Genomic DNA, 24,280 nt, shown 5'->3' with positions numbered 1-24,280 from the left:
GCTCAGAAGGCAAAGTGCCAGCTTCCAACTTACAGAGTTGAAGTTGACTTTTAAAACAGCTAATCCCTATACCAGGTTTTAAAGTTTTCCCTTCCTTTCCTAGTGAGTCCTCAGGCATAGGCGTATGGAGTGGGACGGGGCTGCTGCAAGGCTGTGCATTCTTCACTGAGGTGCCCACAAGGCACACTGGGCATGCTGAGCCCTGGTACTTTACATCTTAAAGGCCCTTTACAAACATGATCAAATTCCATGTCTTTGTATGGAAACAAAGCTATATTAATGAACTTTGTGCTGAATCTGAAATCAGTGGGAATTTGAGGAGATCAATGAGCAGATAATGAAACCCATTGTCCACATTGAGGGGTCTATTAAAAAAAAAAAAACTTCAGGACTTTTACTGGCACTGAAAACTCTTTATCTTGAACTGCACCAAGCTACATCTGAATCCCAATAAATGCAGAGTTTAGTGGACTTTTTGTTCCTGGGTTTTGAAAAGCTGCTGACCCTTGAAACGTCAGTTTTTCATCAACTTGGAGGGCGTGTTAGGCATAAGCTGCTGTTGCCATTGTGCAGAGTAATCCAGATTTACCTGTTGTCCTTAGTTTGAAGGTTGCACAAAGGCCTACTCGAGACTAGAAAACTTGAAAACACACTTGAGATCTCACACTGGAGAGAAACCATACGTCTGTGAGCACGAAGGTTGCAACAAGGCTTTCTCAAATGCCTCTGATCGCGCCAAGCACCAAAACAGAACGCATTCCAATGAGGTAAGCATCCTCAGTGGGCACGGAGTTTGCATAAGGAAACAAAAGAACCATCCCGGAGAAGGCACATGGAAGGCGCAGTGTGTTCTGTTTTGTTTTCCCCTTGGCCATTCCCAGCATGAGTGGGCTCCACCCCTGCAGGTGAAGGCTTGGGCTTCCTAGGTGGGACTGGAAACTGGATCTTATTTGGAGAATAATAGGAGATGAAGAGGAAACTTCTTAAAACCCCTGCGAATTTACTAGTTTCATGTTGTTTTGAACTGCCACCTACTGGTCAAACAGTGGGAGCATTTAACTTGGAATCTGAGCCAGTCACTCTGCCCAAAATAGCAGGAATCCATGCAAAGGATGACCCCGTAAGCCCCAAGGATATATTAAGAAGTAGCATGTTGACAGCTGACAGCTTCCTGCTAAGTCATCCACTTTTATTTGCTTCCTCCAAGTGATATCTTCAAATGGTATTATATCAAAAAAGATCTTTACGGAGCAACCAGCCTTGGCTAAATGCAATTTTCAGACACTCTAAATTCCAAAGGATCTTGGAAAATGGTCTCAGAAACCCAGAATACTTTCTAGGCAGTTATTTAAGAAAACATATTGAGTAAAGCTTCCGGGTGGTTCCTGTTGTGTTACTGTTATTTTAGGTAGTTATCTCTGCTAAATTGTAGAGAGGCATAAGAATGAAAATTACTCCAAATTCATTGCTTATGTTTTAGTGTGCGTCTCCCTACAGACCTCTAACTTGGCCTTGGAGGTCTAGCCCAAATTCTGGCTTGTCTGTGAAACCTTCTCTTGAATGTATCGCAAGATTAACAAAAGGACTCCTCGCATTTTGAGTGGAAATAGGATAGTTAACTAGAATTTGTTAACATGAGACATAGTTCAGCACCACAGTGTTTCATCAGTTTGCTTGGAATGTGTTAGAGAAGGAACATTGTGCACACATGAGACCTTGGAGTGGCTGTCATTTGATCTCACCAGCACAGGTCAAACTCATTCATGATCTTTCAGATGGAGAGCTGGGCCAAAACAATCTTGATAGAAACAAAGTGAGCCATTCTGCTCAGTGGCCATTTGGCTTTCAGGTGGTCAAGATGGTTCTCACCATGTTTTCTTCAGCTGAAACTGACAGAGCAAAAGTGTCCCTAAAGGGATTAACCACACCGTAAAAAGCACACTCACTCACAAACTGTCACATGTAAGTTCATATATACCAAGTTTTTGTGTGAAAAGATCATGGAAACTGGAGTTATTTGGAATCTCATTATTTTCTAAGTGTTTGAAGACATTTTAAAGATGCCACATCTCCATTTTTTAATGTAAAAATGCTTTTACAGTACGCAGTAGCTGGAATATAATCTATTATACTAGTTTGTACAAAATTTTAGGGAGTCTAGAATAGACAGAAACATAGAGATAGAAAGTAGATTAGTGGTTGCCAAAAGTAGAGGGGAGAGGGAATAGCAATGATTGCCAATGGGTATAAGGTTTTTTTGTTGGGGTGGTGAAGATATTCTGGAATTAGGTAATGGTGATGATTACACAATGTCTAGAATGTACTAAATGCCACTGAATTGTGCAATTTAAAGGGATTATTTCTATGGCATGTGAATTACATTTCAATTTAAAATTTTAAGGGATTTTGACTTAGAATGTATTTCATATATTTCATAGATTTGAGTGTAATTTTGACTAGACATTTAGTGGGCATTCGTTCCTATAGATGTTAGGCCAATGTTCTTTCCTATTATCGTGGAGAAATTTGTACGGTGGGTATGTTAGGATCGGAATGCACACATATAAAGATAATTACCAAGCCTTTTTGTCTTTTTATGGACCTAAAATATTTGTACCTGTCCATTTGCTTTAATTGTAGTGTACTTGAGCTTGTGTTCTTCTCCAAGGTAAAAAGTGCAATGTTGTGTGAGAGTTAAGTGTTTGTTACGAGATTGAAAAATAAAAGATGTATTGGGCAGTAATGTCATTGACCACGCTTGAGCATTTTACTTAAATTATTAACCTTGATCATAAATACATAATTAAAATTCTACCCACATACATATTTACAAACAAATTATATTTCTCTATTCTATATGCAAGACTTTGGCCCTGTGTATGAATGATGGAGATTTTCAGATGCATCTAAGTTAAGTTTGTCCAGGAAATCCAGATTTGTGCAATCTCACAAGCCTAGAAAAATCAAGTGATTTGCTTTCATTTATTTCCTCTCTTATTTGCAACTTCATTTATTCACTAAACAAATACTGATAGCTAATTATGTGTCAAGCCCTTTGCTGTTCTAAGTGTGGCCAAGAAAATAATGGACTGGAACAGGAAGGGAGTAATTTCTGGCACTTCTCTGTCCCTCTGGCTGTCCTGCTCATTTAGGGCTGCTAGACCGACCATAGCTCTGACAGGACTTCTTACTCCAGATCACACAGCTCATATTTCCCTCAAAGATACTACTAAACAAGTTTCCTGAGCTCTGATTCGTGGCACCGTGATACTTCTCACTCCCAGTATAAATGCTTCCAAGAACATCAAGGCAGAACAGTGTTCTAATGGCCTTATTAGACTATTAGTTCCTAGAGGTATCTGAACACCTCGAAGCCTTGTGAAAGTGTTTTGAAAGGATTAAAAATGTAATGAGCAACCATAAAGGACCTTTCTAGAAAGCTGCAATGGCTCCTGCTTTCCTGTAAGGAAACTTGAGACTCCCTAAGCTTGTGTAAGTGTCTGTTCTCACAGGGCCCAAGCTCGCCCCTCTAGTCCTCACCTCTCACTATCATGATCATGAATGAAACATTCCAGAAGCTGGTGCTGTGGACTGCCATACTTAGGTGCGTGAAGTGGTTCTGCTACTGGACATTTGCTGAGGACACTTCTTTTTGGCATTCCAAGTAAAATGACTCCTAACAAAAGCTCTGTGTATTGAGTGCTTACTACGTTCCATGCATCCTGGTAAGCACTTCATGTACATGATCTAATTTAACACTTACCAAAAACCCCATGAGCTGGGCATTAAGCCCAGATATAGAATCTTAGTAACTGATGCCTTCCATGATTATCCCAGCCAAAAAGTGATCCCTCCTCTGTCTATATCCTTACATAGCATTCACACTTTATATTATATAGATCATTGCATCTTCTTATTTTTCCTATCAGATTTTGTATTCCTTATGATTAAATCTTGTTGTATGCAACTTTGTGCTTGCAGAATCTTGCACCTCAGTAAGTCTGAGAACATTTATCTTAGCCTTTAATTATATTTTTAGTCACTGATCACAACAAAATTTGTGGGCAAAAGCTGTGTGAAGGGATATTTTGTTTATGTTATGTTGTTGTGAGGGATACATTTCCTGAACCTGTTTTCTTGTGAATTTGTGAACTTTTGTGGGTAGATAATGTGTATGTTCACACACAAGGGCACATGTGCATAGATGCACCTGTATGGGCTGTTGTTTCTGGAAGTGCAGGAGCTGACACATTTGTATCTCATTACACATTGGCTGCGTCCTTGGTTCTAAGCTAACCCATAATGTACATCCATATATTTATAGGAAGAGTAGCTCTCCAAACATGCAGGCTTTGTGTTCCCTCTCTCCTTCTGGTCTCCACACCTCTGCCCCACATATCCCAGTCTGCCTGCTAATGGAACAACCTGTCACAGGAATGCTGTGAGCAAGCATAGGGCCCGTGTCAGAACACTGTAAGGTAATGGCACTAATTGTCAGAGCCAGTCTTTTGTCCCTAATGCATAGAATTTGATGTGCTCATCTTATTATATATATATGCTGCAAATCACACAAGCTCCTGAATAGATGTAATTCATAGTTAATGGGAATCAATTCTGCCCAAAGGAATCTCAGGTTTGGAGGTGAAACCTCTCAGTTTCAGGATCTTTGCTTCACTGCATTAGGACATTTCAGCATTTTAGGTAGCACTCAGTCTGTTCTTGGGCTTTTAGTGAAAAAGCATCTTTTAGACATACATTCTACAAGACACAGCATCATTTTAAATATAATAGGTACATTATAGTAATCCTGCTTTTCATGACGATTGCTTACGTAAAAGCTCATCCTCTGCTATACATAGATATAAATATATATTCATGAAAGCATCCTTGCGTATATTATATTTTAAGTCAAGTGAGCAAACTCACAAATCCGATGTTGGTCATGAGCCAAAGGCCAGCAGTTCTGTGATTTGAGAAAATAATCCGCTTATATAAGCATCCGCATAATTTTTTATGACTGTATCCTTAGGCTTGATCACTGACCCACATAGAAAATGAGATTAGCATGAAATAATTTATAGACCTTAGTTATAAATTCACCCAGGAGAAGAAAACAGACCAGAAATCCTCGTCCCCAGAACATCCGTCAGGCCTCTGTAGTTTATGATGAGGATTCACGGACAGTCTGTAACAGGGCTTTCCAATTTCGAAGAGCAGAAAGGGTCTGGCTATTTTGAGCCCTGAACATCCCCACACTTTAATGCTACCCAAAAGAGCACATTTTAGCGTCATCTAACATGGGAGATGCCATCGGCAGTTTCAAATTATGCCTATGCATAAATAGCACATTTTCAAAAAGATCAGAGTGATATTCGATCTCAGAACCAGGGCATCCATAAAAAATTTTGTCACACAATCTCTTCTGAAAAGTGTGCAGTCTTCTCCTGATTAGATGATGGGTATCTTTTAAGCCATCTTCATTGTCATCGTCATCATCATCATCATCAAATATCTATTGAGTGCCTATTATGGCACCGTGATACTTCTCACTCCCAGTATAAATGCTTCCAAGAACATCAAGGCAGAACAGTGTTCTAATGGCCTTATTAGACTATTAGTTCCTAGAGGTATCTGAACACCTCGAAGCCTTGTGAAAGTGTTTTGAAAGGATTAAAAATGTAATGAGCAACCATAAAGGACTTCTGGGCTGGGGCATAATCTCCTTCATAACAATCTCTTACCTCATTCTTGTGGCATTTGGCAGAAACCATATGTGTGTAAAATCCCAGGCTGCACTAAGCGTTACACAGACCCAAGCTCCCTCCGGAAACACGTGAAGACAGTGCATGGCCCAGAGGCTCATGTCACCAAAAAGCAACGTGGGGACATCCATCCTCGGCCCCCACCCCCGAGAGATTCCGGCAGCCATTCACAGTCCAGGTCGCCCGGCCGGCCCACTCAGGGAGCCCTCGGTGAGCAGCAGGACCTCAGCAACACTACCTCAAAGCGGGAAGAATGCCTCCAGGTGAAAACCGTCAAGGCAGAGAAGCCCATGGTATGTCATTCACTCGCCTTCTGACTTCACAGCAGGCCCAGGGTCATTTAAAAGAGCCAGGTGGGGCGCACAGAGGGACAGGACTTCCTGGTCCTCACTGTGTCAGGCTGTCTCTGATCTGAGGAGGCGATGAGGGCAGTGACCTGGATTGCTTACTTGAAGTTGATCAGCTCAGAAAAAGAGTTTCTAGGTTTCCTAACTGATTTTTAAAATTACTCCCAGAACCATACCACTGTGCCATGGAAGGAAGAAAGACACGACTGTCTGTCTCTCCAGCGTGTCTGTGATGTCGAAAATCATTCATTGACTCTTCCTGTAAATATGCTTTCTGTCTTCTTTGCCCTGGTGACCCCAAGGTAAATAAGCCATGGCCCATATTCTTCAGGGGTTTACAGCCCAGTGGGATAGACAGGCTGAAAAACAAATACCATGCAGTGTGATGGGGGCTTACACACAAGTCTGTGTAAGGAGGATTCAAGAGAGGGACAGGCTGCCAGTCAGTCGGGGCAGAGGAGGCCATGGGATGGGAGTTCAGCACTGCAGAGGGAAGAGCTGAGGAGAAGGCGGCGAAGGAGGAGCACAGCGCGGTGGGAGGGGAATGGCATAGCAGGGGTGAGATTTTGTGTTTGTTTTTTTGTTTTTGTTTTTTGAGGAAATCACTCCAGTACCAGTCTAGAGACTGGGTAAACTGGAGACCACTTTTGCCGTTGGGCCTGCACCAGCGAGGCAGAGCACAAGAGAAGGATCTGAAAGATTCAGTAGGCAACTCTTTCTGTTTGGAGACTAATATGACATGTGGGCTCTGCTACTCTTTCAGCTTCTTTCAAACCTCAGTTCGTGACTTCGCTTCATGAATGTGACTTTATAAAACACCTAAAAATTTCAAAGACAACAAGAAAAATTAAAAGAGTAGATAGTAGAGGAGATTCGGCCCATTTGGCCATGCATAGAATGGATTTAATTGTGCAAATATATTGGGTTCTGGGTGGTCACTCTAATCTGTGAAGGAAGTGTACCAGAGAGAAGTTTCATGCTGAGACTCCCAGATGCATGGAAACGATCAGGCCAACAGATTTATACTTAAAGTCAGCATTCTCTTAAAATTAGAGCAGTCTACCGGATGGGCAGCCTATGAATTCATGAGTGATGTCACTGTATAGCAGTACGCGTGGGCAGGAAATAATGTACAATCTCACCATTGGGAGGGTGAGAGGCTATGGTTTAATGACTTACTGAGTTTGTCTTTGAACTCTTAAGAGTCTTAGAGAATGACATTAAGTCTGGCCAAAAATAACACAAATCGGCTATCCAGGTTTATCATGATTTCTCAATGGGTAGGTGTACTTTGCTTTAAAAAAGTATCTTAATAAGATGTTTATACATTATGATTGATCACTGTATTTTACTCAGTTCATAAACTGTGTTTTATATACTTTTTTTGGAGGGGAGCACGTGTCTATTCTTAAAATAAAGCCTACCTGTATAATAATTGTACAGAACATTCGACAGTTTACCCTCAAGTGTTTCACAAAACAAGGAAAGTTAATTTGCAGTCTTAGATTATGTCATGAAACTGATGATTTATGTTCTTGGGATATTCCAAGAACCCAGAATCTCTTCTACTTTTAGTGTGCATTCCTAGCTCAAGAAAATTATCATTTTCTCTTCAGATACCCATTGTTTAAAAAAGAAAATCAGTAGAAATAAAAGTTATAGCGATTTGGCTCAGCAACATTGAGATGCCCCAGTGTGTGAAATATTTTATAAAGTAATTCAATCATATGAGGTTGGTGCCAAAGTAATTGTGGGTCTTTTGCCATTAAAAGTAATGACAAGACCCACAATTACTTTGGCACCAACCTAGAACCATAGGACTAAAAGAAACCATAGAGATCAAGACTATGCCCATATTTTGAGGAAGCTGAGGCTCAGTGAGGTTAATAATCACATTTCCATAGCAGATGTTATATGTGTATATGCTCACACACATTTAAAAGTAGGTATCTTCATAGACATGTACTTAATAAACATGAAATTTACATTTCTAGTTTTCTTTAAAAACATGTCTTTGATTTGATCATCATGCTATAAATTAAATTATTTCTTCTTTTTTCTTATTAATGCAACATCTCTTCTGTCTAATGCTCCTAAATGTCTTGTTCTCACTTCCTAAGGACAGTGGGTAATAAGGTGAGGGAATTTTGGCTTCTCTGTCCTTTTTGTTTTGTTTTCATTTTTTAACATTTACTTGTTTGTGTTAATTTTTCTTTAGTTTTTGTGGTTTTGTGATATCTTTGGTAGTGAACATTCCTCAGATATGTTTCAAATACAGAAGCAATGTGTTTTGAACATTCAGCATGTGAAAAATGTGGAGTTAGTTGGTGGAATTCATTGTTCTATCTGTCTAGGTTTCCATAACAAATCACACTGGGGCCTACCAAGCAGATGTTCTGAAAGACTCATTACTGTACTAATGCAAATTCATCCTTAGACCAGACGTGCACCACCTTCTTTGAGGAAGATCTGGCTTCATTTGTTGTTAGCAATATAATCTCTATTTAAATGTGGAAGCTCATTGAAGCAATTTCCTAGTTGTGAGTGCATTTGTGCCTTATATGAAGTGTGTCTGCCTGTGTGTTCACACAAATGCACAGGTTCATGTTTGCAGACACTCTGATTTCACAGTACAGAAGTAAACGACATCCAAAGCTCTGGAAGCAAGTACCTCAGGAAGCAGCAGGTGGTCTGGCACTCCAGCACTCTGCTGAGGCCAAAAATTAAGCAAGGCTTCACATACTCATGATCAAATTTGTATATCTTATTTGGCTCTGCTTGGTTGCCCAGGACAAAGTTAGTGTACCATGCGGCACTTACTTGGAAAGTGTTCATTTGCTTGGGTGTATGTACCATGATAGCAGAAGAAGTGAACGGGTTCCAAAGGGAAGAGCCCTTCCTGGCGGCACTGTGCATTCCACCTGAGACTACGATACTCTGTAACTGAGTGAGTGTAGTTATCTCTCTGTAAAGCACTCTCCCTTTCGGCTGCTGTCAGTGTTTATAGTAACACTGGTGAAGGTGCTGCAGACGCATGGAAGTAGCCGGCCTAAGAGTCCAGGCTAGTTGCACCATTCGCTTTGTGACTTTGGGCAATCACTAAACTTCTCTGAACATCACTTTTCTTATCTGTACAAAAAGGATTCGACTGTTTATCAACCAGGACACCGCTGGAACTTCAGATAGAACAGTTCCGTGTTGTGTGACTGTCCTGTGCATTGTAGGCCATTTTATATAGTAATCCCCAGACATTGGGGCACCAGGCTTTCCACCCTGTATTTCCAGGAACTCTGGGAACTAGAGGAGGCAATACTTTCCCTGATTGAGGACCAGGTGGACTAGATTAAGATTCCATTATTTGCAGCATTGTCTTACAGAGTCTACTTGATTGGGGTTAAGGAATCATTTCCTGATCCTCCTAGTGAACTGTTAGGGAGTACACTAAGGGGAACGGTGAAATCATTCTACAGACTCATGATGGCTGTGATCTGCAGCCTTTCTTTCTTTCTGAATATAGCACGAGCTTATTATATGATTGAAGTTTTACCTCTCTCAACTGCTTTTACTGACACCTTGGTTGAGGTTCTACAAAAGCAAGAAAATGTGGAAGGAGGGAGGAGAGATTACAAAGAGCTTGGCTAACCAGCCCTGAACAGCCTAGAGGGGCTCTTGTTGGAGGAGGTAATGTGTGCTGATGGTGCATATCTTACGTTTATGTTCCAGCTGAGCAAAATGAACCTAAAGACTAAAACCACCTGGGATCGTAGTAATTGCTAACACCCTGTGAGCCAATTGCTATTATCCAGGTCTTTTTATACTTGTATGCTCTCTGGGCTTCACACTTAATTCCTGACAACAATCTCTGAAATAAACGGTCCCCGTTTTATAGATAAGGAAACTGAGGTTTGGAGTGACTAAGTAATATGCCCAAAGAATAAAGTGGTGGAGATGGGATTGGAACCAAGGAAGTGTGTTTGCAGAGTTGCTGATTGGGGCAGGATTCCATGGCTGATACCATGCCAATCACACTACAGCTAGCATTCTCTGCTGTCCATTGCCTCCCAGTGCCCATCAGCCTGGTGGTCCATCCGTCATTTTGGCCAAAAGTGGCTAGCTCCATTCACCAGAGCGTAGTTTTTCTTCTCATTCAACCAACCGATGATCTTGAAGATCTTGATATGCATGAGCTCTCATTATTGGCTCGCTTTCCTTGACCCTCCCTGGTGACATTTCTTTCCTTTCCACTTGATCCCAATAGACATCTCAGCCAAGCCCTGGTGGTCAGTCTTCATGCAGCAGCCAACAGTCCCCCATCAGCAACTATTCCAACAGTGGGCTCGAGCTTCCTCTGACCGATGGAGGTAGTATAGGAGACCTCAGTGCCATTGATGAAACCCCAATCATGGACTCGACCATTTCCACTGCAACCACAGCCCTTGCTTTGCAAGCCAGGAGAAACCCGGCAGGGACCAAATGGATGGAGCACGTAAAACTAGAAAGGCTAAAACAAGTGAATGGAATGTTTCCACGACTGAACCCCATTCTACCCCCTAAAGCCCCTGCGGTCTCTCCTCTCATAGGAAATGGTGAGTTCTACATCAGACCGTTCATCTGCTCAGGGTTTTTTTGTTGTTGTTGTTCTTTTAAATGCAGACCCTCGGTTTTATGTTTGCTAGTTTCTCCATTAGTCCTAAAATGACGCTGTAACTATCCGTTAATGTTGAGCCCATTCAAGTTGCCTTTTCGGATGGTCCATATTTTAAAAACAGCTAGGAACAGTATAATACTGAGAAAAAAATGTGACTGTGCATGACTCATATTCTGATGGTGAAATCATAACTGTTAGATTAGGGTAAGGGAATGCCAGCAGTAGAGGCATCTGTGGTTGGAACTCTGTCTCTGGTTTCCAAAATTTAAAACCAGGAGGTTAGCAGCCACTTTTATTTATATTTACCCAGTTCAAGGAAAGTCAAAAATCCCTCCCCATTGTCAGTCCCCAGGTCAGTTTGTACTTCTGAGGTTACACTTCTGAGAACACCTAAGGGGTGAAGCTCTGCCCTGCACCAACACGGGTGTTACCTGTTGATAGGATGTGGCATGAACAGGACACCCTGAGCGTGAATGTGAAACTCGTGGAATACCTTTGCCTGGGGACTTGCCTGCAACTCAAGCGTTGTGTACCCATCACAAGATTCCTTTTGTCCTTGCACTGTGCTTGGGGAGGGGCTTCACTGAATTGAGGGAGTTGTTATTGTTTTGTTTAAGACAGGCATCAGCAAACTATAGCCTGCGGCCATCTCCAGCCGCCCCTGTTTTGGTAAAGAAAGCTTCAAGGGCACCCCGCCACGCCTGTTTGCTCACTGCTGTCTGTGGCTGTGTTGGGGCTACACTGCAGAGCTGAGTAGTTGTGAGACAGGTAATGTGGCTTGGGACACCAAAAATAGTTCCTAGCTGACCCTTTACAGAAAAGGGTTACTCATGCCTGGTATAAGTCATCCTCGAAGGGAATTTCTCCGCATGGTCTCTCTCTTTCTCTGTCTCCAGGCACACAGTCCAACAACACCTGCAGCTTGGGTGGGCCCATGACGCTTCTCCCGGGCAGAAGCGACCTCTCTGGGGTGGACGTTACCATGCTGAACATGCTCAACAGGAGGGACAGCAGCGCCAGCACCATCAGCTCTGCCTACCTGAGCAGCCGCCGCTCCTCAGGGATCTCGCCCTGCTTCTCCAGCCGCCGCTCCAGCGAGGCGTCGCAGGCTGAGGGCCGGCCGCAGAACGTGAGCGTGGCTGACTCCTACGACCCCATCTCCACCGATGCCTCGCGCCGCTCCAGTGAGGCCAGCCAGAGCGACGGCCTGCCCAGCCTGCTCAGCCTCACGCCCGCCCAGCAGTACCGCCTCAAGGCCAAGTACGCGGCTGCCACAGGAGGGCCGCCGCCCACGCCCCTGCCCAACATGGAGAGGATGAGCCTGAAGACGCGCCTGGCGCTGCTCGGGGACGCCCTCGAGCCTGGCGTGGCCCTGCCTCCCGTCCATGCCCCGAGGAGGTGCAGCGACGGGGGAGCCCACGGCTACGGGCGACGCCACCTGCAGCCGCACGATGCGCCAGGCCACGGCGTGAGGAGGGCCAGCGACCCCGTGCGGACGGGCTCCGAGGGCCTGGCCCTGCCCCGTGTGCCGCGCTTCAGCAACCTCAGCAGCTGCAACCCCCCAGCGATGGCCTCGTCCGCGGAGAAGCGCAGCCTCGTGCTTCAGAATTACACGCGGCCCGAGGGCGGCCAGTCCCGAAACTTCCACTCGTCCCCCTGTCCTCCCAGCATCACCGAGAACGTCACCCTGGAGTCCCTGACGATGGACGCCGATGCCAACTTGAACGATGAGGATTTCCTGCCGGACGACGTGGTGCAGTATTTAAATTCCCAGAACCAAGCAGGGTACGAGCAGCACTTCCCGAGCACCCTCCCGGACGAGAGCAAAGTGCCCCACGGGCCCGGTGACTTTGACGCGCCCGGGCTGCCAGACAGCCACGCTGGCCAGCAGTTCCATGCCCTCGAGCAGCCCTGCCCCGAGGGCAGCAAAACCGACCTGCCCATCCAGTGGAACGAAGTCAGCTCCGGAAGCGCCGAACTGTCCTCCTCCAAGCTCAAGTGTGGCCCGCGGCCCGCTGTGCCGCAGACTCGCGCCTTTGGGTTCTGCAACGGCATGGTCGTCCACACGCAGAACCCCTTGAGGAGCGGACCTGCTGGGGGCTATCAGACCCTCGGGGAGAACAGCAACCCCTACGCTGGCCCAGAGCACTTGATGCTTCACAACAGCCCCGGAAGTGGTACCAGTGGAAACGCTTTCCATGAACAGCCCTGTAAGGCCCCGCAGTATGGGAACTGCCTCAACAGGCAACCAGTGGCCCCTGGTGCGCTCGATGGTGCCTGTGGTGCCGGGATTCAAGCCTCAAAGCTGAAGAGCACCCCCATGCAAGGGAGCGGGGGCCAGCTGAATTTCGGCCTGCCAGTAGCACCAAATGAGTCAGCTGGCAGCATGGCGAATGGCATGCAGACCCAGGACCCGGTGGGACAGGGGTACCTGGCTCACCAGCTCCTCGGCGACAGCATGCAGCTGCCGGGGGCAGGACGCCCCGGTCAGCAGATGCTTGGGCAGGTTAGTGCTACCTCACACATCAACATCTATCAAGGGCCAGAGAGCTGCCTGCCAGGGGCTCACGGCATGGGCAGCCAGCCGTCAAGCTTGGCAGTCGTCAGGGGCTACCAGCCGTGTGCCAGCTTTGGGGGCAGCAGGCGCCAGGCTATGCCAAGGGACAGCCTTGCTCTGCAGTCAGGACAGCTCAGTGACACAAGTCAGACCTGCAGGGTGAATGGCATCAAGATGGAGATGAAAGGGCCGCCGCATCCGCTGTGCTCTAATCTGCAGAATTACTCTGGTCAGTTCTATGACCAAACCGTGGGCTTCAGTCAGCAAGACATGAAAGCTGGTTCATTCTCCATTTCAGACACCAGCTGCCTGCTACAGGGGACCAGCGCCAAAAACTCTGAGTTACTTTCCCCAGGTGCTAATCAGGTGACAAGCACAGTGGACAGCCTCGACAGCCATGACCTGGAAGGGGTACAGATTGACTTCGATGCCATCATAGACGATGGGGACCACTCCAGCCTGATGTCAGGGGCCCTGAGCCCAAGCGTCATTCAGAACCTTTCCCATAGCTCCTCCCGCCTCACCACGCCTCGGGCGTCCCTCCCATTCCCAGCGCTGTCCATGAGCACCACCAACATGGCTATAGGGGACATGAGTTCTTTGCTGACCTCCCTAGCGGAAGAAAGCAAATTCCTTGCAGTTATGCAATAGGCTTTAGGAAAAAGGGACTGCAACCAACGTAAATCAATAGGAGTTGAAGAGATTAAGCTGACTTTGTTTTGGCTGTTTTTTTAGTTCTGTATGTATTTTAGCAATCTCATCTCACCTAACTGAGATGTGTTTCAAATATATTCCTTTTATGGAAAAGGACTCTGAAAAACCCTAAAGTATTCTAGGGAGAAACTGTCTTCCATTTCAGTTTTGAATCAGTATTGTTACACACAAACCACCCTCTTTTTTAAAAAAAAAACAAAAACAAAAAAAACTGTAAGCCCCACCCCTTTTTAGTAAACCTATGTAAATGTGTGATGTGCATATTCTTCTTTCTTTTAGAAGAGCAGTCAAATTAAAGGATTTGACATGTTTTGCTGTTGCTCAAAGGAAATAGGAGTTGGTGTGCTTGTGACCAAGGGGTTACACTTCCAGCTTTTAAAATTCTTTACATGTGCTCAGTGTTTTGTTTTGTGTTTTGGTTTCTGTTTTTTATTTTAATTCCCACATTGGGCACAAGAATCAGAATATGGATAGCGAGTTTAAGAATCTTTTGTGGGTGCACTGTAGCATAGATGACAGAATATTGATGTTTTCCCCATCCCCAATTCAGTTCAGGGCATACTTTCCACAGTTACACAGAAATGGGAATGCGGGGCTCTTGTACATGAAATAGGCGCTCACAGTTTTGGTTTTCAGCTCTTCATGTCTGTAAGTGTGTTTTGGGGGAGGCTATGTCTGTATGGTTGGTTCTCACTTATCACATTTGCCTCTCCTCCCACTACCTTCATGAACAGTTAGTGCTGTTTAGCACTGCAGTTAAAGAGAAGGGACTGGCAGTTGGTGATAGTTACATTGCTACTTTTATCTGTTCTGGTAAGAAGTTAGATAGATTGTAGATTGAAGCATTTGGGTAGAATTAGTTGGGGGAATATTTGTGGGTTGCTGTGTTTGTTGATTAGTTCCATCTCTCCCATTTTAACTGAGAATTGATTATATATAGCTCTAAGTATATAGGTATTTAAACAACCCAACAAGCGGCTGTATCAGTAACATTTATTAATTCCACTATAGTGAAGGAGGATTTCCATTTTAAATACCTTATTTTGAGGGATTTATAAAACTTAGTTGTAAAAGAGAAAGCCCACATAGTGGGAATAAATTGCTTCAGCCATTTTTAGTATTTGAGAGCACTAGGGAAGATGTTTAGTAGCTGTGTGGATGCCTTTTTTCACACCCTGTCTATTGAATGCTGCATCCATTCACGAAGTTAAGTGTTATATGCAGTTAGTCCTTAATGTGGACTGGATCTGTACTTTTGGATTAAAACATTTAAAGATTTTTGAAGTGCAGCTGCTTCCCATGTGCATTTGATACACATAAAAGTCATACTGTGTGTGCACAAAGAGTACATGGATTTTCCAGCATATTGCTTTTAAAAATATGTAAACTATTAAAATATTAACACCTCAGGCTACCTGCTGTATTCTGTCCCATTGACCCCTGGAATTGGATTTATTGCAAGTGATTGATAATTCAATTATGTGGCTTTTCCCCTTTAATCCTGCCATTTAAATTACAGAAGAAAGACAAAATCAAGTAAAATAAAGTGTTAGATAATAGAAAGAGTGTTAGGACAAGCCCACTTTTCTCATATTTATGTTCTTTCATTTGGACCAAGAATCTCTCCGCATGGAGGCTGATTTGCTGTTGGGGACTTTGGCTAAGACTATTGGGTTTGCTTTCAACTAGATGTTCCTGAGACGAGCAGAGGGATGCCGCAATTTCCCCTCCATGCCTGCTATCCTCCCCCATGTAAGTCTTCTTTGAAATTAAAGGATGTGTCTCCTTTGGAACAGCCCCATAACAAAAGAGAACTGCTGATCTGAGCGTAGGAGAGTGGAGGCTCTACCACTTTTCAGCTGAAAAAGCAAGGTTTTCTCTGTGTTTCTGAAACAGGGCATGATGTTGTCACAAAATCAGAGATCCAGTCTCACTTTTCCACAAATCTCCAAATCTCTGGTTTTATCTTGTGTGCTCTAATGGTTTGGCTCAATTCCTTTCCAACTCTTGTTTTCAAAGCTTGGGGCCTGAGTGTTCTCCATTCCTCCTGAGAAAGGAGCTTGGATGGAAGGCACCATGCTGGCCTCCTCCATCAGAGGGCTCTTCCAGTAGTATTCTTCGATGCAACCTCCATTTCTCAGTTACCATCATTTCCTGTATCAGCTTTGTCCTTCCCGAGGGATGCACAGTGATCCGGTCCACCTCTGTTGTTGTCTTGTGCTTCTACTCTTTCCTGTGGTTTCAGGTTGTTTTCTGGGTTTCCCCCATTCATACACACACACACACACACACACACACACACACACACACACACACACACACACACACATATATTTGCTTTCCTTTCTACTGCTTTTAGATTTCCAGGAGATGCTAGTTTCAGCTCAATGTTTGACTTCTCTCAATATGGAAATTGCAGAAGGATGGAGGAGAGGAGAGAGGGAAGAAGAAAATGTCCTCCTCCAGAATTTCAGTGATCTGTCATGGCAGTCCAGTGGAAGGAAGGTCTTTTGAGGTCTCTTAGAAGTATCCTTTTGGGACGTCCTTTTGGGATCTCTGTAGGCTAGGCATCTCTTATCTTGAGACTCACCCCCAGCCTCCAAGCCTCTCTCCATTTCTGTAACCTGCGCATTTAGAGCAAGAGGACCGCCTCACTAGTGTCACCATCCTGCCTTTTCTAAAACATGCAGGCTCACACACAGTACTCCTGCTTAATGTCTGTGTTAAACTTTTTCTAACCATTTTTGTTTTGTTTTTCTGAAAAAGTTAACCCCTCCCAACTCCTCACACACTGGCTCTTCCTCTTGAGCCACAAAGTTTTGATTCTTGCGATGTATGTGCCTTATTTTATGTTAATCTTGTCAATGAGAGGGACCAGTTGGTGTTGCCCAGTCAGCACTCTGAGGCTGTGTGTGCACCAGCCAGAGAGCGCACAGTGGTAGCAGAGTCGAGGCTGTCTTGTATCCTGGTTTCCGGTGTTGTTTTGAACTGATAGGAGGATGTTCTCTTCTCACAAGTTACCCTTGTGTATCCTGCAGACGTGTAAAATAAAATACAAGTTCATTTTTTTCACCTTTTTTAGATTTTTAAAAAATAAAATGTGTAATCCTTTTTTAAAAGAAACACATGTAAATACATTTAAGTATTGTAGGCATAGCGTTCGGATGTGACTGGCCCAGGCATTCCTCGGACAAGCCTGCATTCCCCGTGATCACGCCCACCTCAAGCCCAGGGGCTGCAGCACAGCCACAGATGAACTCTACCTTTGCTTTCAGAACCACTTAGTCCTTTTGTAACAAAGAAAAAAATGTTTCTTACAATGTCAATAAAAAATTCTTTGTACGGAAATTTTTGCTGTGTTGTTTATTAAATGCATAGTTGAATGGAAAGAGTGCTTTCTTTGAAAACATCCAGAGCCTGTAGTTGGATCCAGAATCTCCACGTACAAGCTGAATGGACTTTTGCTGTGAAATCCGGATTCCTTAGCCCTAAACTGGAGAATAAGATGCAGATACATCCATGCTCATGGTGTTGTGAGGATGTGTACCCGGGGGGCACACCAGTTGCAACCATTATTGTGTTTCTTTCTTTTATTGCTTTCCAAATTGAATGAGGAAGGACGGTGATGGAGTTCAATGTCTAACAACTTAATGTGTCCCTCTTTTATATATTATCCTCTCATTTCAGGGATGCTCTACCACATATCAACAGAAAATCTGATGTGGTAGAAGCCTACTTTATGTGGCTTTTAGTAACTGACCTCAGCCAGAATAAATTGTCTTCCGTGTTTTTCTTGTGTCGGTGTGCAATATTATTCTCCAGATCACCGTAAACTACTCCAAAAACCTTCTCTTCCTCTTTCTTAGTAGCAGCACATGTCTTTTGAGCCATCAACTGAGGGTAGTTGTTTCTGGGAAGGGCGGGAGTCCCAGCTGTGGGTATCGCAAGGCTACAAGGATGGACGCATGCATGTGTACACGGGCACACACATGCACACATGCATATATAAACACACAGGTGCAACAGCATGTGTTCCCTAGGCCTTATGTCCTGTGGGGGATGTATGTTCCCTGTCCTCCAGCAGGGTTTCTTCGGCCATAGGGATGCTTCATGCTTTCCTGATTCTTGGGGAGAATTTCCTCCCGTCCAATCTGAGATGCTTTGCGTTTGTAACTAGATCCCTTATATAAGGCATCCAAATGAATCCAGAAAAAAAAGGAAAAATAAGAATTTATGCCCTTTCTCAGGTATAAATTGTCAGCTCACAAAGAGATATGCCATGTATCGAATCAAAATAAATGAAAGAAATGAGGCTAAGACAAAGGAAATGTAGGGCAGGGACATCCCCAGGAAAGAGGTGGGTGACATGGACTCCTTCAATTCACATGAGCCTGGGGTGGATGGGGCTCACAACTTTGTAAAAATGCCTCTTGCACAGGAAATACAAAGGAAGCAGAGTTTGAGGTAAAAAGGTGGAGCTACAATCTGTTATTTCATAAAGATCTCCTTTAAGGAATTTTGGGGATGTAAAGACATTATATCTTACCCAAACGAGAATATAATAGAATGCTAAAATGAGAGGTGAACATTTACCTACTGCCAAAATGTCTTGATTTGTCCTTACTTTCCCCTCCCAGGTTTTCTACTTATTTTCTTGGCAGTCTTCCCTTTTGGTTTGACTTTAGAGTATATTTACTATTCCAAACACAATCTGAACACATCTTTCCTTTCATATTAACCTTTACTTTCTAAAATCTCATTTTACTAATGTAGACCCTGTTTATGCCTTTTCTACCTAGTTATTCAAGTTCTTGACAATTTTTCAAAACAGTAATAGACTCTAAATTGTTTTTAGGCTTTTTTTTCTTTGCATACATTTTATAGCCAGAGGCTGGCCCACACTCACCCAGCAGAGGCATGGAAATTCCATTCTACAACTTTTCTCACCTGTCCCCAAATCTCGAATGTCACACACTGCTTCCACCTTTCCTCAGCACCCAGTGGTAGGTTAACATGACCCTGCCTTCAGAGACCTTGCACTGTCTAGGACATAGGGCAGTGATGACATGTTCCATTAATTCAGCCATGCTGCCTCAGTATCTAATATTCCATTCATATTCTCTTATAAGGACTGGAGATGAGGAGATGAATTAAACACAGTTCATATCCATGAGCTCCCAGCCCAATGGGAGAGGCAGACAGGGAAACAGGATGCAATGGCAACTCATAATGGAAGATGTTCAAGGGGAAGTTCAGCTTGGGGCACTGTCCATCTGGAGTGCCTAGTGCAGGGCTTCTCAGACATGCTACTATTGGCATTCGGGGCTGGATAATTCTTTGTTTAGGGCAGTGTCTTAAGTACTATAGAATGTTTAGTGGTGTCCCACTAGATACCAGTAGCATCCCCCCACGTGGTGACAGCTAAAAACATCTCCAGACATTGCCACATGTCCCATGGCAGGGCAAGGGGGAGACATCACTGCAGACGGAGAACCCCTGGTTTATGGTGAAAAAAAATACAAGGAGAGAGATTCGGCAGGCAGGGGTCCAGAGAGAGATCCCAGTACAGGCCCAGACTCAGCAGCCTTTGATCTGAAGGTGACAGATGAAGAAAGGGTAAGAGCGTCATTGCCAGGCACAGGGGTACAGGGGTAGCAGGAGTAGAGGACTGAGGAAGAAATCCGGAGGATCACTGGCTCCAGGAACCAAGAGACATGAAGGCCTGCAAAAGAAAGGGAGTAGGGGAGGGATGGGGAGAGGAGGGGAGGGGTGGGGAGGGGAGGGGAGGGGTGGGAAGGGGAGGGGAGGGTGGGAGAGACAGCAGAGAGAGTGTGCTCTAGAAACAGGGAGGCTGATTCTAGAAGGCCAATACTGTCAAAAACAACATCCAGATCAAGTAAAACATGGACAGGAAAAGACAGGTTTTAAGAGTTAGGAGACCCTGGATGACTGCAGGGAAGCATTTTTCACTGGCGTGGTTGGGAAGAGAAACCAGAACACAATAGATGAGAATTAAGTGACACATGAAAAAAAAGGGGACTGCAGTGGCCTCTTTGAAGCAACATACCGCATTTCATCCCCTCCGAGACGCCTTCCATAGTAAGACACATGGTACTCCATGTTCCCACTAAGAAAGAACATGCACTGCCTATTAAACTATGACATGGTGCTTTTCATCCTCTAACAGGTAAGCTCCGATTTTAGTAGTTACCAAATTGGGGGAAAAAAATGCATACCTTGGAGAGTATGAAAGACATTATTTCCCAAGGAAAGGAAAGAAATAGTGGATCAAGGAGGGGTGGAGAGGAGGAAAGGTTGAACTTTTCTTGTAACTGTTCCGGCTGTGCTAGCCGGCTAATAGAAAAGAGGCAACAGAGTGGACAAGGTAGATGTTTCAGTGAACAGAGCCGGCATGGCAACTCCCTTGACCCACGAGACAGGTAACTGTCCTGGGTGATTAGGCAGAGAGTAAGGACCAGGGGAAGTTCCGATTGATGTGCTGGAATGGCCATAGGTCAAGCAACCCAGAGAATGCAAAGGTGACTTAGACCTGTGAAGACAAGACCATCTGGCAATGTGTCAGGAAGGCCCCTGAGCCTGGCCTGGGCCTCTGAACTGAATGGGGAGTGAGGAAGCGGTTGGAAGGTGGAACAGGAAGATGAAGCACCCCATGAAGCAGCCCGAGGATCACGCGTCACTGCCACTGCTGAGTTCCTGCAGGACCTAGGTTGAGTAGACTAGGGGCAAGCCTCAAGGGTGGCGGGGGAAAATAATTCTGTAAAACACCCTTTGGCAATGACAGGAGTGGCACGCAAGGAGGGTGCTGGAGAAGGACTGGAAGTGGATGGGGTGGAGGGAGTGCCCTCGGACTCTTGCGGGGTCCACAGCTGCCCTGCTGTTGGGTTCCTCAAGTGGCCAGAACTCCCTCCCATTCTGCAAGTTCCTCCTCCCTCCCTGTAGGAAGAAAGCAGGAGAGTGGGCAAGGGAGGGGCTGCAGAGGTCAGGAATGATGCACTCTTCCCGTCAGCTTCCTCCCAGCCCCCAGCAGTCCGGTTCCAGCCTGACCCCTGCAAAGGAAGACTGTGACCACAGAGGTGGCATGCTGGGGAGAACTGGGGCCAAGAAGCAGGATTTGCTATCACCAGCTCTTCACAAAGGAAGCAGGGAACTGTATGTGGAATTCCCCAGGAGCAGTGCATGGACCTAGTTTTTTTCCTTTCACTCTACAGGAACATTGTAATGAAGTGCCAGGCTAATTTCCTCATAGGTACCTTGACTTCTCACCCTGCCACAGCTCTATGGGGCTCAGCTCACACTTCTCTCTTGCTCCTGGTTTCCCTTCTCCTACTTGAGACTTCTCAGCCTGTGGCTGAGTGATTGAAGTGAAAAGTGGCCTGGCAAGTCTGCTAACCCGACTGGAAGGAGCACTGCAGTGCCAAAGAGCTGGCCAACCTTACCCAGGGGCCTTCCGTTTGGGACCGAGGCCTACTGCTAACTTGGGGGAAGCATTCAGCATGCTTAGGTAGGGGAATGTGCATGTATTGGCTTTGCTCTCTTCCTGTGCTGCTTCGGTCTTTGTCCTCATACCCCATCTAAAGAAAGACCCTCTAGCCACTCCAGTTGGAAGCAACTAAAACCTGATCACTCCCTACCTTTGAAAAAGATCCAGTCTTAGAATGTATGCTTCTATGCCAATGGTAGAAGGGACATCTCAGCAGTTAGCTCCCTTCTGTGTGCCTGTTCCCGAACTACTGAAATAAAAACCCCAAATATGCATTTGGTCATATGTGCAACCATCCTGGTGCTCTGCTCATGCCCTGACTGATGGCTGGAGAGCTTATGCAAGGTTTACCTTATCTGAGGTCATCATGGAGCAGATACAGGAAAAGAACTAAGTACTCTTCTCCTACTTTGCTTCCCTACCTGCAAAATCCTCTGCTCCTGGAAGGCTCCCTAAGAAAAGATGGGGAAAGAAAAAGCACTCGCTGTCTCCCTGTGAACAGTACAACCCACTTTGAATCCTGCAGTGCCTCCAGATGAGTGTTCTTCCCCTGCAGCTGGAAAGCCTCTTATGCTCAGAAATTCCAGAGTCCCAACATGATCCATGCTCAGAAGTTGGGCTACAGCTCTTCGGAGCTGGCAGGCACAAGCCTCCAGCCCTTCAGGGCTTGCAAGAGCCAAATGCGCTGCGGAGGTGTGATTCACTGAGTTCCCAGAGGAAAGGGAGGCAGCCAGCTGGCAGGGGATTACTGAACAGCCAGGCCAAGGCATTCCATTGCTGTTTGGAGACAAGCAGCCAGCTACCTCCCTTCTCTTCCTCCCCCACTGAGGCGCAGAGCTGGAGACAGGCCAGGGCCCTAGGGGAAGAAGAGAAGGAACTGAGCTGCCTCACTTACTACCAAGATAAGAAGTCTGTGGCTGCTATCCCCAGTGAGCCAAGACAAGAAATGCTTACATTTTCGTTTGAAGATGACTCTGACGCCCCCAAATGTTTATCCAAAATATACCTAGATGCATTGCCCAGAGAGAATTTTTTAATAAGCAGCAAACTGGGTAAGCAAGAAAAATTGTACTGGCTGAAGAACAAACAAAAAAGCCCAGTGGGTATGTCATAGCTCAAGGATTGACTATATTCTCCTAAATAAGAGACTTCTTTCTCTCGTGCCTTGGATATCTCAGGCTCTCTGGGGTGACTGTAAGTTATAGATTTATTTCTCAGCCATTCTTAGTCCTGATGCTCTTCAGAAACTCACTGCTCTATGAACCCAGGTCCCCTAGACACCTTCCATTTGATCCACATCTTTCCAAAGATGAAGTCATGAAATATGATAAGTATTTCTTCTGAAGTTCATGCAAAGAACAAAAACCAAAGATCCAGTCCAAGCTCCCTCCCCTTTGAGTTTAGATAAATGAGTCATTTGAATTGAGGTAATAATCCAGACCCTTTCTCACCCACCTCTGCCCCATCTACAGGATAGTAACAACACTTTCTCAGAGCCTTCAAAGCAAAGGGGAGAAGAACATTCTGCTGACCTGCAAGACCGAAGGTCAAGGAGCAGACTTTCCTTGGGTTCCCTTGACCCAGCGTTTCTTCACTTGCTCTGCAGTTTTAGACAATGTAATATGACTTCCCTCTGTTCCAGTTGAATACCCAGCAGCTTCCAACATGGTGATGATTCCAACTTTTTTGAAATGCATTCTGAAGCTATCCTAAATCAAGTGGATTTAACACTGAGCCAAAAGGAAGGCTTTGGAAAACAAGTTGATTTTAATCCAGCCTTACCAGCCCTGTGTACTAGAATTTTAGCTTCATTCAGTCACAGGGTTTCCCCTCCTGAGAAGGAGTACAAACAGGGTAAAGAAAAGGTGGTACTCTGACACCACCCAACTGCCTGGATTCAGTTCTGAAGTTCAGTTCTGGCACAAACTACGTGGAGGCTGGTGTCAGTGTAGACCCCATGAATTAAGAGCTCAGTCCTCCACAAGACAGTCCCAACTTCAGATGCCAGCCAGAAGTTGAGGGGGTTCCCAGGGCCATTCATACTTCTGACCAACTGGCTACAAATTCAGAGGTTGCCCTAACCCCCTCAGGTTGATAATTCTTTGGAACGATTCACAGAATTCAGAAAAGCACCACCCTTGTTATTAAACTTTTATCCTAAAGACTACAATTCAGGGACAGCCAAATGAGGAGATGCATAGGGTGAGTTCTGGGAGGGCCTTGAACCCAGAGCTTCCATGCCCTCTCCTTGTGGAGTCAGGGTCTTTCTCCCTGTAGACAGATCAATATCTTCATCAACCGGAAAGCTCCACTGACTCTTAGGGTCCAGAGGTTTTACTGGGGCTTAATTATGTAGGCATAATTAATTAAATCATTGGCCACATTATTAAATTCCATCTCCAGCCCCCTTCCCCTCTCCAGGAGTCAGGCTTGGCCCACAGTCCCATCTCCAATCGTATGGTTGGTCTTTCTTGTGACCAGCCCCATCTTGAAGCCATCTAGAAGCCACCATGAGTTACTTCATTAGAAAAAACTCAGGTGTGATCCAAGGGTCTCATTATAACAAAGACACTTCTATCACTGGGGAAATTCCAAGGGTTTTAGCATCTCCCTACCAGGAACCAGGGAAAAAGGTCAGTCAAATTTCTTCTTATACAACAGGGGTGTCTCTTTGGAAATAAACCAGTCTAGGACTAAGAAAGAAAAATAGATGAGAGCAAGACATGCCTGGAGCTATGGAGTCCCAGTTGC

The 24,280-nt window shown here is 45.0% G+C and overlaps 1 protein-coding gene across 5 annotated transcripts in view; it reads left to right on the top strand.

Annotated features, from left to right (window-relative positions):
- The window catches only part of LOC105494186 (GLI family zinc finger 3), a 279,866-nt gene extending 262,490 nt beyond the window's left edge, over positions 1–17,376 (top strand). For all 5 annotated transcript variants that reach the window (XM_071095090.1, XM_011762381.3, XM_071095093.1 and 2 more), the window contains 4 exons: positions 603–767; positions 5,765–6,055; positions 10,368–10,695; positions 11,654–17,376. In XM_071095090.1, the coding sequence (XP_070951191.1) occupies positions 603–767; positions 5,765–6,055; positions 10,368–10,695; positions 11,654–13,965 (3,096 nt within the window). In that variant the 3' untranslated portion in view covers positions 13,966–17,376. The remainder of the gene's footprint in view (positions 1–602; positions 768–5,764; positions 6,056–10,367; positions 10,696–11,653) is intronic.
- Positions 17,377–24,280: the final 6,904 nt, after the last annotated feature.

Source organism: Macaca nemestrina, chromosome 4 (genome assembly GCF_043159975.1).
Source record: "Macaca nemestrina isolate mMacNem1 chromosome 4, mMacNem.hap1, whole genome shotgun sequence".
Lineage (NCBI taxonomy): Eukaryota > Metazoa > Chordata > Mammalia > Primates > Cercopithecidae > Macaca > Macaca nemestrina.
This window is presented reverse-complemented; position numbering and strand designations above follow the sequence as displayed.